The following is a 15,600-nucleotide window of genomic DNA, read 5'->3' on the forward strand; positions in this document are numbered from 1 at the left end:
TGTTGCCACATCCTGTTGGTTCCATTTGATGATGTGAATGAGGAAAAGGTGATGAAGGCATCAGATTTAAAAGGAATGGAAGGTGGGGATTTCACTTGTCTCAATCTCTCTGTCCATGGATCCATATAATCAGTTGCAAACATCTCAACACCAGCTAGAGGAGCTGATGAAATAATGAGAAGATGGTTCGTTATTATTATTCATATTCTGCTGTTTTCACATCTTCCGACTCATGGGGGGAGAATCTGATGAAGATCGTAACCGCCTCGCTCTAGGGGTGCATGAGGGTGAGGTCCACTCTGGTGACTGCTTCCCATGTTGAGTCTGTAGAGCACTCAGGATGCCATTAAGCTTTTGGTCGATCTGTGTGACCTGTTGAGGAATCAGAAAGCATATTTATCACTTGCTAAAACATGTGCTTGATTATTATGTCTGTACTACAAAGATATATTAATTTCTCACACAGCTTCCATTTCCAAATCCTGGCAACTGTAGCTTGGTTAGGGTGCTAGGAATTCTCTGTTAATTTCTACCACGCAAGCCTAAATGAAGTTAGTCTTTGGTGTACATTTCCAACAATGAATGACAGCAAATTATCTCACACTTCTTTCAGTATCACAAAAAGTCTTTGTTATGGAGGTTGAGGTGATATCTATTAATTTAAATGTAATCAATTAATTGAAAACCTGTTAAATATGAATTGTTGGGATTAATTTTTTCAAAAGAACACCTGGTAGCTGCCTTGAGTACCATTTTTGGTAGAAAGGTGAGGAACAAGTAAATAATAATAATAATAATAATAATAATAAAATTTATAGTCAATTTCTTTTGTTTATCTAGTGAAATGAGTATTACATCGATTGTATACCCAGCCAAATAAGTATTATGGGCAGTTTTACTGTGATAGACACTATGCAAAGTTCATAAATAACACAGCTCTCTGCACGCACTCCGTACAATTGGCATCACATTAGAAACAGTGTCTTAGGCCAACCCTATGCATGTTTAGACAGAAATAAGTTCTATAATTCCCAGTATTCCTCAATCAGCGTGGACATATTTCTGCCTAAACGTGCAGTGGGTTGCACCCTTAATTGGTGAGCTCATACGTGTCAAATGTCTGCACATCTGAGTAGAGTTTGGCTGCCATCAGAGATATACTGACGCTGCTTTCCCATAGTGCTGCTTCAGATAGCTGTAGCATGTGCACATTGGTACTCAATCAGTTTTGCAAAAACTATTGTCAACATTGAAAAATTCTCTCTATTTTTTATTTTATTTATTTACAACATTTGTATACCACTCCACATCTAAAAGAGATTCAGGAGAGGTGAGACTAAGAGGTAAAATAGTTAAAAGATAAAAAGCTTTAAAAAAATCCTATTAAAATTGTTAAAAACAGGATGCCAATAAAAACTGTGGCTGGTCATTTAAGGAATGCTTCCTGGAATAGAACTATTTTCCGGAGGTGCTGGAAGCAACGTAATGTTGGCATGTGCCTGACCTCCATAGGCAGGGAGTTCCAAAGAAAAGGGGCCACCACACTGAAGGCTCTTCTCCAGGTGGACTCCAATTGGACCCCTAGTTCAATGTGGAACTACCAGGAGCATATCATTATGAATGGGCTGAAAAACTGCCACGTTCCTTAGAATTAACGATGATTATATAAGACTGCCATATGACCAGTAATGAGATGTAATTTCCAGAAACTTTTAAATCGGGGGGGGGAGTTTTTTTGGGGGGGCATGCCCACCAACATATCTAGCCCCCAAGGGGGCATGCCTGCCAACATGTCCAGCCCCCAAAGGGATGTGCCCACCCAGTGCCTGCCTGACATGGGCAAGAAGCAGCAATGGGAGACTGGCCCTGGCGCCTTGCCTGTGCCTTGCGCAGCCCACGTCCACCCACCCGACACAGCCACAGCCAAGAGAAGAAGCACTGGGAAGGGCTCGCTTCCAGAAATGAGCACTCTCAGCCCCTCCCACCTGGCAATCTAGGGCTTTCCTTGGCCAGTGGCATTGCGCTAGCCAAGGAAGGGACCAGAGGGGCAGTGAGAGGGGCTGGAGAGGCCCGTTTCCGGAAGTACAGAAACGGATCTCTCCAGCCTCTCTGGAGCAGCAATCTGGGGTTCTTTGGGGTCGTCGCTATTGCAGTGACCCAGAAGAAGCCCAGACAGGCCTTGGGAATGCCTAGAGGCCTGTTTCCACACTTCCGGAAATGGGCCTCTCTAGGAACTCCCATGCAGCGATCTGGGCCTGGACAATTTTTTAAAAAATTGCTTGTGAGCTGCTGGGGCACCCGTTTCCTGGTAAATGGACCCTGAGACCCGGTTGCTCCGGATCCTCATAATTTTGGAGCAGGTCTCTGGAGTTTTCCGGGTGGCCTGGTCACCCTACTAATGAGATGTGGAATGGGTGCTGCTGGTGGTTCTGGCCATGGTGGGAGAGAGAGAGGTCTTCCTAGTTACCCACCACTACCACCACCAAAATTAGGTGCAGCTTTCCCCCTGCTACTGCCCCTGCTGCTGTTGCTTTTGGTCCTTCTGAGGGGCAGGAGAAGAAGGCTGATGTGGAGCTTCCAGTCACCTCCAAATTGCCCCTCACTATTACTCCTGTGGCACCAGTACTGCTCATTGTGGCAGCAGAGGAGTAGTAGTATCCAGATCTGGGCTTGGAGGAGATTGTGGGGATCGAGAAGGAGGTGTTGGAGGAGGCTAAGGGAGAGTTTGTGATTCCATCACCTCCGAGCTCCCCTGGAGCCAGGAGCGCGTCTCCAGCTGGCAATAGCCCCAGATCCAGCCATGCTGAGGAGGGTGTGGGTGCTCTTGAGGCTCCACTCAAACCCTCTCCTGCAAAATGCAGATCTAGCGCCTGGGATAATTTTTCTGTGGTTATGGAGGATCCCGGGTATGCTAGCTGCAACATTTGCTGGGCGAAGATCAGCAGGAGGAAAGATGTGGAGCGTCTGAGCACATCGGCAATGGTTACACATCTTAAGAGGCTGCATGGGCAGCAGACACTACTTCACCCATTCACACTTCTCACTTACATACATTAGCTTCTCAAGGCTTGTGCGTTGGCACCACTTCGCACATACAGACTTTGAACTCCCGTCTACTTCCTGCACAAACATGCGACTCTGAGACCCTCTTCCTAATGCCCTGTGTTGCATGCCAGCACCGTGGGGCTAAGTTACAACAGGTGTCTCTGGGTTGTCTGTGCAGCCTCTGTTGTTTCTTGCTGTAAGTCACTGCAGCCAGACCAAAGCTTCCATTCTCAAACAATCTCTCTGCCAGAATCCCCCACTGGTCCAGCCGGGCTGCGCACTTGTACCCTATGGCCAGGGGTAGAGTGCCAGCTTATAGCTTGGTCGTGTCTGTTGACACTGGACTCTGAGAGGCTCTTAAAAGGCTCTGTGTGGCACGCCAGCCTCTCAGGGCTCAGCTACAGCCATCTCTGAGTTGTGACTCTGTCTGAAACTGATGCCAGCCGAAACCTCCAGCCAGCCAACGCCTGCACCAAGCATAGGGCCTAGGGCAAAGCTCTTCACTCAAGACCTTCTCCGAGTTTGACAAAGAACCATTAACGTGCACTCATTGTGTACAATTGATCAACCAGCTGTGGATCCACTTAACAACAGTATCATCCAACTCACATTTTACCGCCTTGTCAACAAGGATATCATGGGAGACTTTCTTCAACATTTGGCTGGAATCAAGATATATTAAGGCAGGATCTACACTACTGCTTTATAATGGTTTATAAGGGTATTGACAACTGTTGGGGCCCAGGACACACAGCACAGACCATTTTCAAACTGCTTTCAAAGTGTTATATCCTGCTTGTTGTAGATCTGGCCTAAGTCTACAACATTCCCATGATCTACTACCAGATGAATAACACTATCAGAAAATTATATAAGATTAGTTAGTTTGGATGACGTATTTTTAACCAACCCATACTGTCTGCAAGGCAGACCATAGCCTTGGAGAATACCATCATGGCTTCCTGTGTGCATGAGTGTGGGTGTAAAGTGAGCGTCTTCAACAGAGGAACAGACTGCTGGGGGAGGTGGTGGCTCTTTTTCACTGGAGGCATTTAAATAGGCTGGACAGCCACTTTTCAGGGATGCTGCACCTTCCATTGCCGGTCCTCCAATGAGCAGGGTGATGGACTAGATGACCTTCCACAACAAAAACCACCCCCTCCACTTTGATGGCTATTATGCTCAGGAGGCAGGAGGCTCCTTTGCCGCCATAATGGGATTTTTGTCAGGTCTGTGGTATGAAAGAAAAGGGTTTAAATCCCCCTTCTCATATGTTGCAGTCCCAACAAAAACCAGCCCCCTTCTTTCTGCTGCTTCTTTTTAAAGATACAGCAGCAAGTGATACTTTTAGCATTATGTTAGTTTGGCCCTAAAGGCTGAGGTAAGTAAGCTCTAGCTCTGAGAAGCAATAATCCACTGTCATTTTGTTCTCTATCCTTAATTCTTGTGGTATTGTGAATTGCAGAAGCTTCCCTCCCAGGTTTATAGGAGCAACATGTTTGGCATCACATCTGGTTTACTCAGAGACTTTTAACAGAAGTAGTTGCCAAATATTTGAGTCATTATTAAATGAGACTTAGGAGGTGCGTTCCAATATGGTCTGGTGACACACTTCCACTACAACAACTACACATGCTGCTGCTGCTGCTGTTGCTACTAACTAGGATCTATAACAAAATGTTGCAGTCTATCTGCAATACCCCAGCAGTGTATCCTCAGTGCTCAAGGTACCAGGCAGCGCACCTCCGGGACAATCTATTCCAATCTGCCCATGCCCAGTTTTCCATTTTTCTTTTCCATCTGACCTCTGTAGTCCCCTGAGGCAGAGGCCTGTCCACTCCATCCTGCGACAGGGGGCTGTCCCAATCCCATGGCAGAGGGAGGAGCAGGAGTATAACTCTGTCCCTGGCCCATTAATCTCCCCTGCTTTAAACTGTATTGGCTGCAAAACTATGCATGGGTTAGGGAAGTCTGCAGTCTGCAGGCTTCAACCTCATGAACACATTTAAATTAATGCATGTATTTTAAAAACAAAATAAACCTGAGTCACAGACCCCTAGCATCAGTTAGTATGCACGCCAAGTTTCAGGTGTTCAGGTTTCATGGTCTTAGTGCTTTGGCATTGACAAATGAACAAACATTGTATTATTGTACAGGATCTGTGCCTATGGTGAGGACACAGGCTCGCCTAAGGCTACTGAGATCTATTCCACCACACCTTGCGTCTTTATATGCTCCAGCCTTATGTAGTTCTGCAAGCTGGCTCAAGACTCCTTTTATAGTTCTTGTCACCTGCCCAGAGCAGCAGCTTGCATGAAAGGACCTGGAAGCCTCAGCAGCACCTGGCAGGGGTCAAAGCTGTGACCTCGAAGCCACCCATCCCTGAGATGGCCATGGCCTCTGAGGAGTAGGATGCTGACACAGCTGTGTGGAGTGTGAGAACATAAAGCAGGGAGGGACGCAGGGCAGGATTTGACATTTAAAAGGCTCATCGAAGAGTCTTCATAACTTTGATAAAGTTAGAGCCCTTGCAAATATAGTCAAATAATGACCTAGAAAAGTTGAATTCTTGTCTTGGCTGAGCTTCAAATATAAACTGTTAATACTTGGACACTCTGTTCTAATCTTATCCAATAACAAGTTTGCTCAAAGATGTAGCAGCAGTTCAGTATTCACATGTTGCTTGCACCCCATCAGGCAGACAGGCACTGAGTGCAATGCATAAAAACACTCCAACCTTTTCCCATACCACAGTTAGCCCAGCATCCAAAGAAACCATTTGGATGTTATGTTCTTTTAACAGTAAAACACAAATTTCTTCTGCCTTCTACATAAGGAAAACAGAACTCTTTCACACACGCCATAACTAGTCTTTCGGAAATCATACTGGGTGGCATGTTGCTTATTCTTCTACTGAGGAAGAAAGCAAGATTCAAGTGCCACAGTGGGATAAGAATTGGCATAATTCCTCATAGGACAGTGGTTGCAAACTGAAATCAGGCAAAGAAGAATGGAGAGAGACAATTACATGTTTGGCTAAACAGCTAATTGACTGTAAATCTGGAACTAGAGTTTAAATGGTTAAGAGTTTCAGATTTTTCTTCTCTTAAAAAAACCCACAACCCACTTCTTGAAAAGCCTGTTTGTCTGCCGCCAATCCTGACTCAACACAATCTTTAAGAAAAGATCACACAGATTCAAAATTAAAAATAGAATCACTTGTCTAAATGACACAACATTAAGAGCACTAAAAGCAGAGAAATGGGACTAGACAGACAGAAAATAGCTTAGGGCCCTCACAAATGGTTTAGAAAGCATTTGGAGATTGCTCTCAAGTGCACAGTTGGGTTCTTGGTATATGTTATTCCATGCTATTTCTCTTTAAATTTTATGTTTTACTTTTCTAATGATTTAATGGAAGTGAGAACTGGTAATAGCTTATGCATTTTTCCCTGAAGGGAAATAGCTGTTTTTAAAAGATCCTTTTAAACAGTGCCTTACCAACAGAACTTAAGAGTTGCACAACCTTGTCACAGTAATGATAGCTGAAAATATAATCTGCATTTATTCGTTTTTCAATGGGTTTAATCCAGACTTGGTCATACTTAGAGTAGACCCACTGATGGGACAAGTTAGGTATGACTAGCTTAAGTTCCATTGATTTCAATGAATCTACTGAAAGGACTAAACTACATGCTATGTTAAATATGTAGCATGCAAATGATCCTAACACACTACCGGCTATAGCTTTATCTCAATAAGCATTCCAGGATTCAGTTGGTATACTTCACTCTCTATCAGTGAATTGGAGCAGGAGCTGGTATATTATGAAGAAGACTATGATGACGGTGTGATTTAAAACATTGATTTGTAACTATTTTTATTGTATGTTCATTTATGTTCTGTTTCTGCTATGTATATTTTATGAGTGAGAGTAGTTCTATTTTAAAAAATTGTAAAAGTTTAAAAATTTATATATAATTTATTTACAATATTTATATACTGCTCCATATCTAAAATAGAAAAAACTATAAAAGTGAGCATGCGGGGATCCCAATTTGGATTGGTACTGGCACACATGGGTAGGGGAGGTTTAATACTCCCACTCAGTTGCCCCCCCACCCCAACCAGCCCCAAATTCTGCTCCTCCCCACGCACAGGGACAAAACAGAAGAAGAAAAGTCAACTGTTTACATTACTGGGGAGCCAGCATTGAAAAGGCCCATTCTCTAGTGGCCACCTGTCTGACCTTGTTGAGAAGTACTCAGAGAAGAGCCTTAGAAGGTGATCTTAGGTTGGGTTGCAGAGATGGACAAATCTGTTGGTTTCACTTTTTCAAGCACAGGTTTGTTCTAGTTACTCATCAGTTTGCTGTTTCTTTTTTTAAAGTCTACACAAAATGATGTGTGCATTTTCAGGTGCATTTTCATACACACGAATGTTCGGACGCTGTTTTGTACACAATTTCCCATGGCAATACGTATTTTTGAAAGTGATATTTGTATGCTTTCTCCCTTAATGAACACATTTTTGTATGCACATTTTAACTAAAAATGTGTCTCAAAATTCAGAGAAGTATGACAACCAAAGTTCACATAGTGGTTCACATATTTGTTTAGGAAGTGCAAATTACATCAGTTCATACTAAAATGCAATCAAAATTAATTTGTCACATATCCCTACCAGGTAGGCATATGTGGGAACAGACAATCCTTGAGGTAATCGGGCCTTAAGCCATTTAGGCATTTGAAGGTTAATACCAGCATTTAAGCTAAACCCTGGGGGAAAGCTGACAGAAGCTGGGAAGCATCTGGTTCGGGTTAAATCATCTGAGGGGGATGAAGATGAACATGTTTTTGATTGTCCAAATGTAGAAGGGGAGAAAACAGGCCATGAGTATATGATAGAACATGAAAGCCAGTCAAAGAGGCTAAAGTACAACAGTGAAAAAGGGACATGCCAGAGACATCTGGGGAGGGACACCGTGTACAGGTGTTTCTATGCAAATGCTAGAAGCCTCCGAGCCAAAATTGGAGTTTTGGAGTGCTTGGCTTTAAAGAAGAACCTGGACCTAGTGGCCATTACAGAAACCTAATGGAACAAAAAGAACCAGTGGGAGATGGTTTCTAATGCTGCCAATAAATTGGCCTAAGAGGCATTGGAGGCTACAGTTCCCATGCTCCATGGCAGTAGACCCAGGAACATTCAGCCCATCAGAGGCCCTTCCTATTACTACTCAGTCCTCTCTGCCATTGGTTTCCTTCCATGAGGCAAGGAGAGATTGGCTTGGGAAGGTCTGATATCCCTCAAAAATCTCTTGGCAAAACACTGTTTTTTCTGTGACTTTAAAAAGAAATAAGAAAGTGTGGAAAAATTAGAACTTGCTGATTTCAACAAGCAACTGCCTCTGCTTTCTTGCTCAGCACAGCAGTAAAGAGGAAGAGTTGCCACAAGTGAACAATGGATCCAGGCCAATTGGTTTAGGAAACCAGGGAATCAAGCCATAGAATTTTCAAGGAGACCTGATACTCTCTTTGCAGACTCCATTGGAGACAGGTGAGCTTGGCAGCTGACCCCTGGCAAGCAGCAACAAAACAGCTGCTCTCCATCACACTCAAATACTCACAACACATCGTCTTACATGTGGCACTCCTTAGTTCTGACCTTTAAAGAAAGACTGGAAATGTAGCTTGAGCTCACTGTTAAATAAGTCATATATTGAAACATATTTGTGCTGTGAAATAAGGAAATTAGATTTTTTTCATAGCAGGATAAAATTCCATCAAAATTCAAATTGTCACTAAAGTTTCATGTAAAGCGAATTTCAAAGCAAATTTACAGGTTCCCCTTCAGGTAAAACATGAGAGGAATTTTGAGGGAAGCCAATAATTTCAATAAAGTACTTTCAGTATGTAAATAAAGGTAGCGAAATTTCTCAGGGAAGGTATTCCAAGCATCCCTAAGTTGCTACGTATTTCCCTAAAGCAAAATTTCAGGGAGGATTTGGAGGTCTCTGGTTGGACAACGTAACAGACCAGTTTTGAGAAACATACAAAGTTTGCATAAGGCAAGCAAAATTGTTAGGAGGGTTTTGCACATTCCTGACCAAACTGTTTTAGAGTCATTTTCACATGTTACTTTTGATGGCTTTCTTTACTCATGAAAATTGTTTACTTGCATGAGCAGGTTAACATGTGTGCCAAGTCCGAGTCATGCAGGTCAATTGCAGCAACATCCAAAACCATAAAATCTTCAAAAGGTACTGAAGACCATGGAAGTTACTATGCACATTACACTGCAAGTGAGTAACAATGCAATCCCTTATATTTCTTGACTGAGAAGTAAATCCTATTGAGTTTAATGGAGTTTACACCGAGGGAAGTAGGTAAACAATTGCAGCGTAAATCACTTGTATTAAGAAGGTGGCAGGAAGTCATGTTTCTTACAACAGGCTCTGAACGCCTCGTGAGTCACCAAGTCCAATGCAGCCCACTGGCCATCTGTGGTGCATGCAGAGATAGTGCCGTCATCTTCCTGGAACGCGCAGCTTTCTTAACACTGTTAGTTTTACCCTACCCTGTGCCTGCTTACCCTACCCTGTACCTGTTTGCATTCTCTTCCCCTCCTTATTGTTTTACTATGATTTTATTAGATTGTAAGCCTATGCGGCAGGGTCTTGCTATTTACTGTTTTACTCTGTACAGTACCATGTACACTGATGGTGCTATATAAATAAATAAATAAATAAATAAATAAATAATAATAATAATAATAATAATAATAATAATAAGATATGTAAGGAAATACATGCAGGGCATATTCTGATTTTATCTTCCTGTGTTTTTGCCAATGAGTAGAAAGGCACTGTACTGATCATCAAGTATTTGGTATTTATTTTAAAACTGTATTAAAATGTAACTATATTATGTTCAAATACTTAAGCAGTTAACTTTAATTTACATGTATTAAATACATCCATTTGGGGTTTTGGCTGTTTCACACTGAATTAGGGTTCCCCCATCCCTGTTTTCTCATGTCCCCACCGACATATAATTTCTGACCATTGGCCTGGTTGCCAAAAAGTTTCTTGTGATGTTGTGGAAGAAGGAAGCAAAGCCCCCACTGCACAATGAGGAAGGGCCATGGATAAAACACCATGCATAGGCCATTTCAAATGGTGCCTGTACAATAAAGCTAGGACATATATAAGTCATCTCTAAAATAATAGAGGCTGGTGATCTGGAGCCTAAGGCCACAGCTAGACCTAAGGTTTATCCTGGGATCATCCAGGGTTCACCCCTGCCTGAGCACTGGATCCCCTGTGTGTCACCTAGATGAACAGGTTTGACCTTTGGACGATCCAGGGATAAAACTTAGGTCTAGCTATGGCTTAAGTTGAGCCAGTAAGAAGGTAAGGGCAGTTTGAAGCAGCTCGGTCTTTATGTGAGGAACAAGTTGCTTAGAGTGAAGCTTGATAAGGCCAAGTGGAAGGAGGCAGCTGGACAACCATCTGTCAAGTATGCTGTAGGGTGGGTTCCTGGACTCGATGGCCTTTTAGGCCCCTTCCAACTCTACTATTCTATGATGTTGGGCTTTCTGAAGTTGAAGCTGTGGCAGTACTACCTGCTGGCTGTCCACATTTGTGGTGCTGAAACCACAGGAAGCAGGCCGTCCCTTCCGTCCTCTGGCAAGCCATTGCGATGGCACAATGAGTCTGGCTGCTCAAATCTGGCGCCAGTTTGAGTTTGTGGCACTTTACACTTTTTGAGCTAAACGGCATACATAATATAACAAAATAATTGGACCCAACCGTGACTGAGAGCAAGGGAAATTTTAATAATGAATTAATTTACTATGATATAAAGCTCAATAATACACCATTTGTTTCTATCTGGCCTCCCAAGAAAAATAGTCACTCTGACATAGAATCCATATGAAAATGGGGAGGGGGCACAACCCAACATGTAATCCATGTGATTATCTTGTTCTAGTTTCCTGTTCATTTCTTGTTTATTTTCATTCCACCAAACTTATCTATGAAACGCCATCATTTTCCTGCCCTCCCTTCCTTTATCCCAAACATACCCACCCATTCTTAGGTTAGGTGTTAGAACCCTGGTGACCTGGAGCATACAATTTTTTACGTTGAATACAGTTTCATTTGTTTTCATTTCCATCTACCTTTCCTGTTTAAATTAACACACACAAGAATCCTGTTTCCTCCCCCTCAGCCTTTGCTATTTGTTACCAGGGGTATCTCCTTTGGGGGTAAATGTGCAGCAGGAGAGACAAGACATCCCCATGCCTGGGTTTAAGTGATATTTTTTTCAGTATAAATAGGGTGATGTGTAATTGCAGCTTCTGGAATTATATATTTATTGATTGCACTTCAATTATTTACATACTCAAATGTTCTTTATATGTTTCTAAAGTGTCTCTAAATGTATGGCTGTCACCTGATTAAAGAAACATAGGACTACAATCCCATACACACTTACCTGGGAGTAAGTCACATTAATTCAGTGGGGCTTATCTCTCAATAGACATGTAAAGGATTGCAGGGTTAGTTGATTGGTCCTATATGCTTTAATTTATTCATTGAGTCAATTGGATCTGCACATTTTTACATTTGAATAAAACTGTAGTCCTGGTAAACTGTTTATATTGATTAAAATTTGTGACATATTCAAGAAGGTAAAGATGAATGACTTCCTATGGGCTTGAGTCAGATTGGTTTGGAAAATAAACTGACTTACTACCTAATCTTTTTGTGTTGGCAGAAAGGAGCAGCAAATGTTCCTAGATTTATACCAATTTTGATTCAGAAAAAGCATGCATAAGATATTAGTTTGGGAAGCACCTTACTAAAGTAGCAGTGATTCCATGGTTGATGGTATGATAATCAGTTAGTCCTCTTGTGTCACATAGCAGTAAAGCAGACATAGCAATAAGATGGTGGCAGATTTGTTGGGAATCTTGAAATGAAAGGCCAATACTGAGGTGTTTAGCGTTTTAATCATTGAAAAATTACACTATGTTTTCTCCACCAATTTAATAATTGCTGTTATTACAAAACACCACCGTTTGCTTACTAGAGGACCTTGGGGGCACAGGTGCTTGTAGTGATTGTCATTAAAGCTATCCTGTCTGTTTTCCCCACAGCCTTACTTTCATCATAAACAAATAATTTACTTTCGATTAAACATGCACAAGATTGCACTTAAGAATGTAAATGAAGTTTTGCAAGAGGTTGGGTATTAGAATTAAAAATTTAGAATTTACAACCACAGCAGACCTGAGCCCATTTCAGGTGATATTATTTGGGAAGGGTGAATCCATATTGGGAGAAAACCACATATACCAGCAAACACACCTATACAGCATCTCATAGAATCATAGAATATCAGAGTTGGAAGGGGCCTACAAGGCCATCGAGTCCAACCCCCTGCTCAATGCAGGAATCCACCTCAAAGCATACCTGACAGATGGTTGTCCAGCTGCCTCTTGAAGGCCTCTAGTGTGGGAGAGCCCACAACCTCCCTAGGTAACTGGTTCCATTGTCGTACTGCTCTAACAGTCAGGAAGTTTTTCCTGATGTCCAGCTGGAATCTGGCTTCCTTTAACTTGAGCCCATTATTCCGTGTCCTGCACTCTGGGGGGATCGAGAAGAGATCCTGGCCCTCCTCTGTGTGACAACCTTTCAAGTCTTTGAAGAGTGCTCTCATGTCTCTCTCTCTCTCCTCCTGCCTCCACAGGATATTTAACCCTTCCCTCACCTTTTCCCTATGTACACCACACTATTTATTTATTTTCTAAAAAGCCTATTACCTAAAGTTTGTTATGCAGTTAACAAAACAAAATTTAAAACCATAAAATACAAGAACACAATAAAACATAGCGACCTTGTTCAGACAACACGTAAAGCCATGGTGATTAAGCATTTTGAACTAAACATTACAGCTCAGCATGTAATGTGAACCATAACTAAGTGCGTCATGTGAACCATTCCTAACCATGGTGGCTACATAACCACAGTTTAAACACGCTCACTAACCATTTTCTGCAAAAGGGTTAGTGTGTTACCTGAACAAGTCCAATGTGGTCTTACCACCTGCCACACAACATTTTTGTTGTGCCAGATGTTTGGATTTTGAGCTTAAAGACAAATATCTTAGATCAGGATTAGTCTGATATCCATCTTGTAGGTTTTGTTTCTTAAAAATAGATTTCCCATGGGCTGTCATCAGTATGTTTCAAATGTAGAACGCAATAGGGCATAATCATAATAAATAACTCTTAATGCTATTCTGTGTTAAGTGATCCTGCATATGGATTATTTCCTGCTTAAGATTAACATCAGTGGTGACTTGGTGGGTCAGACCAAGATCCACCCAAGCCCTGCATTCATTCCAAGAGTCCCAACAACTAGCAGACCACTAGGTGGAGTTTCACCACTGGACCACCATATGCCACACACACACCCCGCTCACCCAAGCCTTTCATAGATCTGAAATCACACCTGCAGCACTTTCGTTTCCCTACCCACTTCAAGGTTGCTCTCAAAACATCGCACCCAGGGTAACAGCACTGGGTTTTGCATGCAGAAGGTACCAGGGCCAATGCCCGAAATCTCCAGTTAAAGAGATCAGGTAATAGAGCAGGGAAAAGCTGTGGAAACCTGCTGCCTCCAGGGAAGGCAAATCCAGCTAGCGGGACCATTGGAATAAGGGCAATTTCAGATGTTTATAACATACAAAATGGCAATTGATTAGATGCTATCACTTTTTGTGCTGTTGCACCTCTAAACCGCCAAACAACTCTTTATACTAAAAATTGCACAGTTTGGGCAATCTGAGACAAATGGCCAATTTTGAGTTACTCTTAACTGGAGATTAGCTTTTTTTATATAGTTTTCAGCCATGAAGTAAAACAGAACTATTTTTAAAAGTTTTTTTGTCACATATCCAATAAAACCATAACAAAATGTAAACCTAATCAAAATATAATATGATGAAATGACCTCCTTACTACCACCTTAAGTATATTTTTCCTTAGCTGTTTTATTGGTCTACACACTATAGGAGTTTTCATTCTTGCTGGCAGTTAATATGCATTAAAATCACAAAAACAATATACTAGAAGTTATAAAATATAAAGATATTTGAATCTTTCCCTTCCAGGGAGAAGCTCATAATGCCTACTTTTCGTGAAAACCATACTTTTCTCACCACTCCTAGGCCTTTGCTAGACCAGCGTTTATCCCGGGGTGAACCCCAGGATCATCCTTGTGCGTCCAGATGACGCACAGGGGATCCCGAGCTCAGGGAGGGATAACGGGCACCACTTTTAGCCTGATATTTTTTGCGGTCTCGGGCTGAGCCTGAGACCGCGAGCATGTAGCGCCTCTAACAAGTGGTTTTCCCGGTTCCTTGCAATTACCCTGCTCACTTCCGCTGCCTCTGATCACTGTCTTAGCCACTGTTAGATAGATTCCACAGTACTTCTGTAATGTTGGAAATCTGCTCGCCCCCCATCCCCTAAAGTAAGCAGTTATACTTCTCTCATTTGTGTATATGCAGAGACTGAATAGAAAAGGTTGAAATTTTCAGGGAAGCAATTGCAGAGTAGATCTCTTTTGTGCACGAGCGCTCGTGTGCGCCTGTCTCTTAAAAAAAAATGGCGGGAACAATGCCTCTCCCTCTGAGGTCGTTGTGCGCCGCGTGTGAACAGAGGGGGAGATGTCACAATAAAAATATTGCGGGATCTTCACCCCTCTGTCCTGCTACACTGCTAGGTCTAGCTGAGGCCCTAGACTCAAAAGATGAAACCAGCTATAATCAGTTGTCAATGTCCCATTCCTGGGCGTTTGCTTGAAAGAGTGATCACTGATCAACTCCAGGCATTCTTGGATTGAATTAATATCATAGAATCATAGAATCATAGAATAGCAGAGTTGGAAGGGGCCTATAAGGCCATCGAGTCCAACTCCCCGCTCAATGCAGGAATCCACCCTAAAGCATACCTGACAGATGGTTGTCCAGCTGCCTCTTGAAGGCCTCTAGTGTGGGAGAGCCCACCACCTCCCTAGGTAACTGATTCCATTGTCGTACTGCTCTAACAGTCAGGAAGTTTTTCCTGATGTCCAGCTGGAATCTGGCTTCCTGTCACTTGAGCCCGTTATTCCGTGTCCGTGTCCATATGCCCATTAGACAACTGTACCAAAGAAACAGATTATTTCCACCATATGTAAAGCCAGATTAATCATTAACATAACAAAATAAAATGACGGTAGCACCTTTGTCTTCCATGAAACTGATTTAATCATTCATTCTTTTGCCCTTTCTGAATCTTCTAACAAAAGGAAGTTGTGAATGCAGTAGTTACTGAAATAGATTTCAGGACTGTTCATGGGAATATAAGTCAGACACATGGAAAATCAAATGTGCTGGAAACCCTTGGCATAGGTACAAATGACAATACTTCTGAAAATGCCCTTTCCATTATAGGTGAAGGCTACTTATGAAACAGAGATATGTTCATATCCCCTATACGGAA

The 15,600-nt window shown here is 42.3% G+C and overlaps 1 protein-coding gene across 1 annotated transcript in view; it reads right to left on the bottom strand.

Annotated features, from left to right (window-relative positions):
- Positions 1-216: 216 nt before the first annotated feature.
- Positions 217-15,600, bottom strand: part of LOC134404312 (potassium voltage-gated channel subfamily KQT member 1-like) — a 466,408-nt gene continuing 451,024 nt past the window's right edge. Inside the window, exon 18 of the mRNA XM_063135026.1 lies at positions 217-372. Within this exon, the coding sequence (XP_062991096.1) occupies positions 217-372 (156 nt within the window). The remainder of the gene's footprint in view (positions 373-15,600) is intronic.

The sequence above is a fragment of the Elgaria multicarinata genome, chromosome 9 (genome assembly GCF_023053635.1).
Source record: "Elgaria multicarinata webbii isolate HBS135686 ecotype San Diego chromosome 9, rElgMul1.1.pri, whole genome shotgun sequence".
NCBI classification, from domain to species: domain Eukaryota; kingdom Metazoa; phylum Chordata; class Lepidosauria; order Squamata; family Anguidae; genus Elgaria; species Elgaria multicarinata.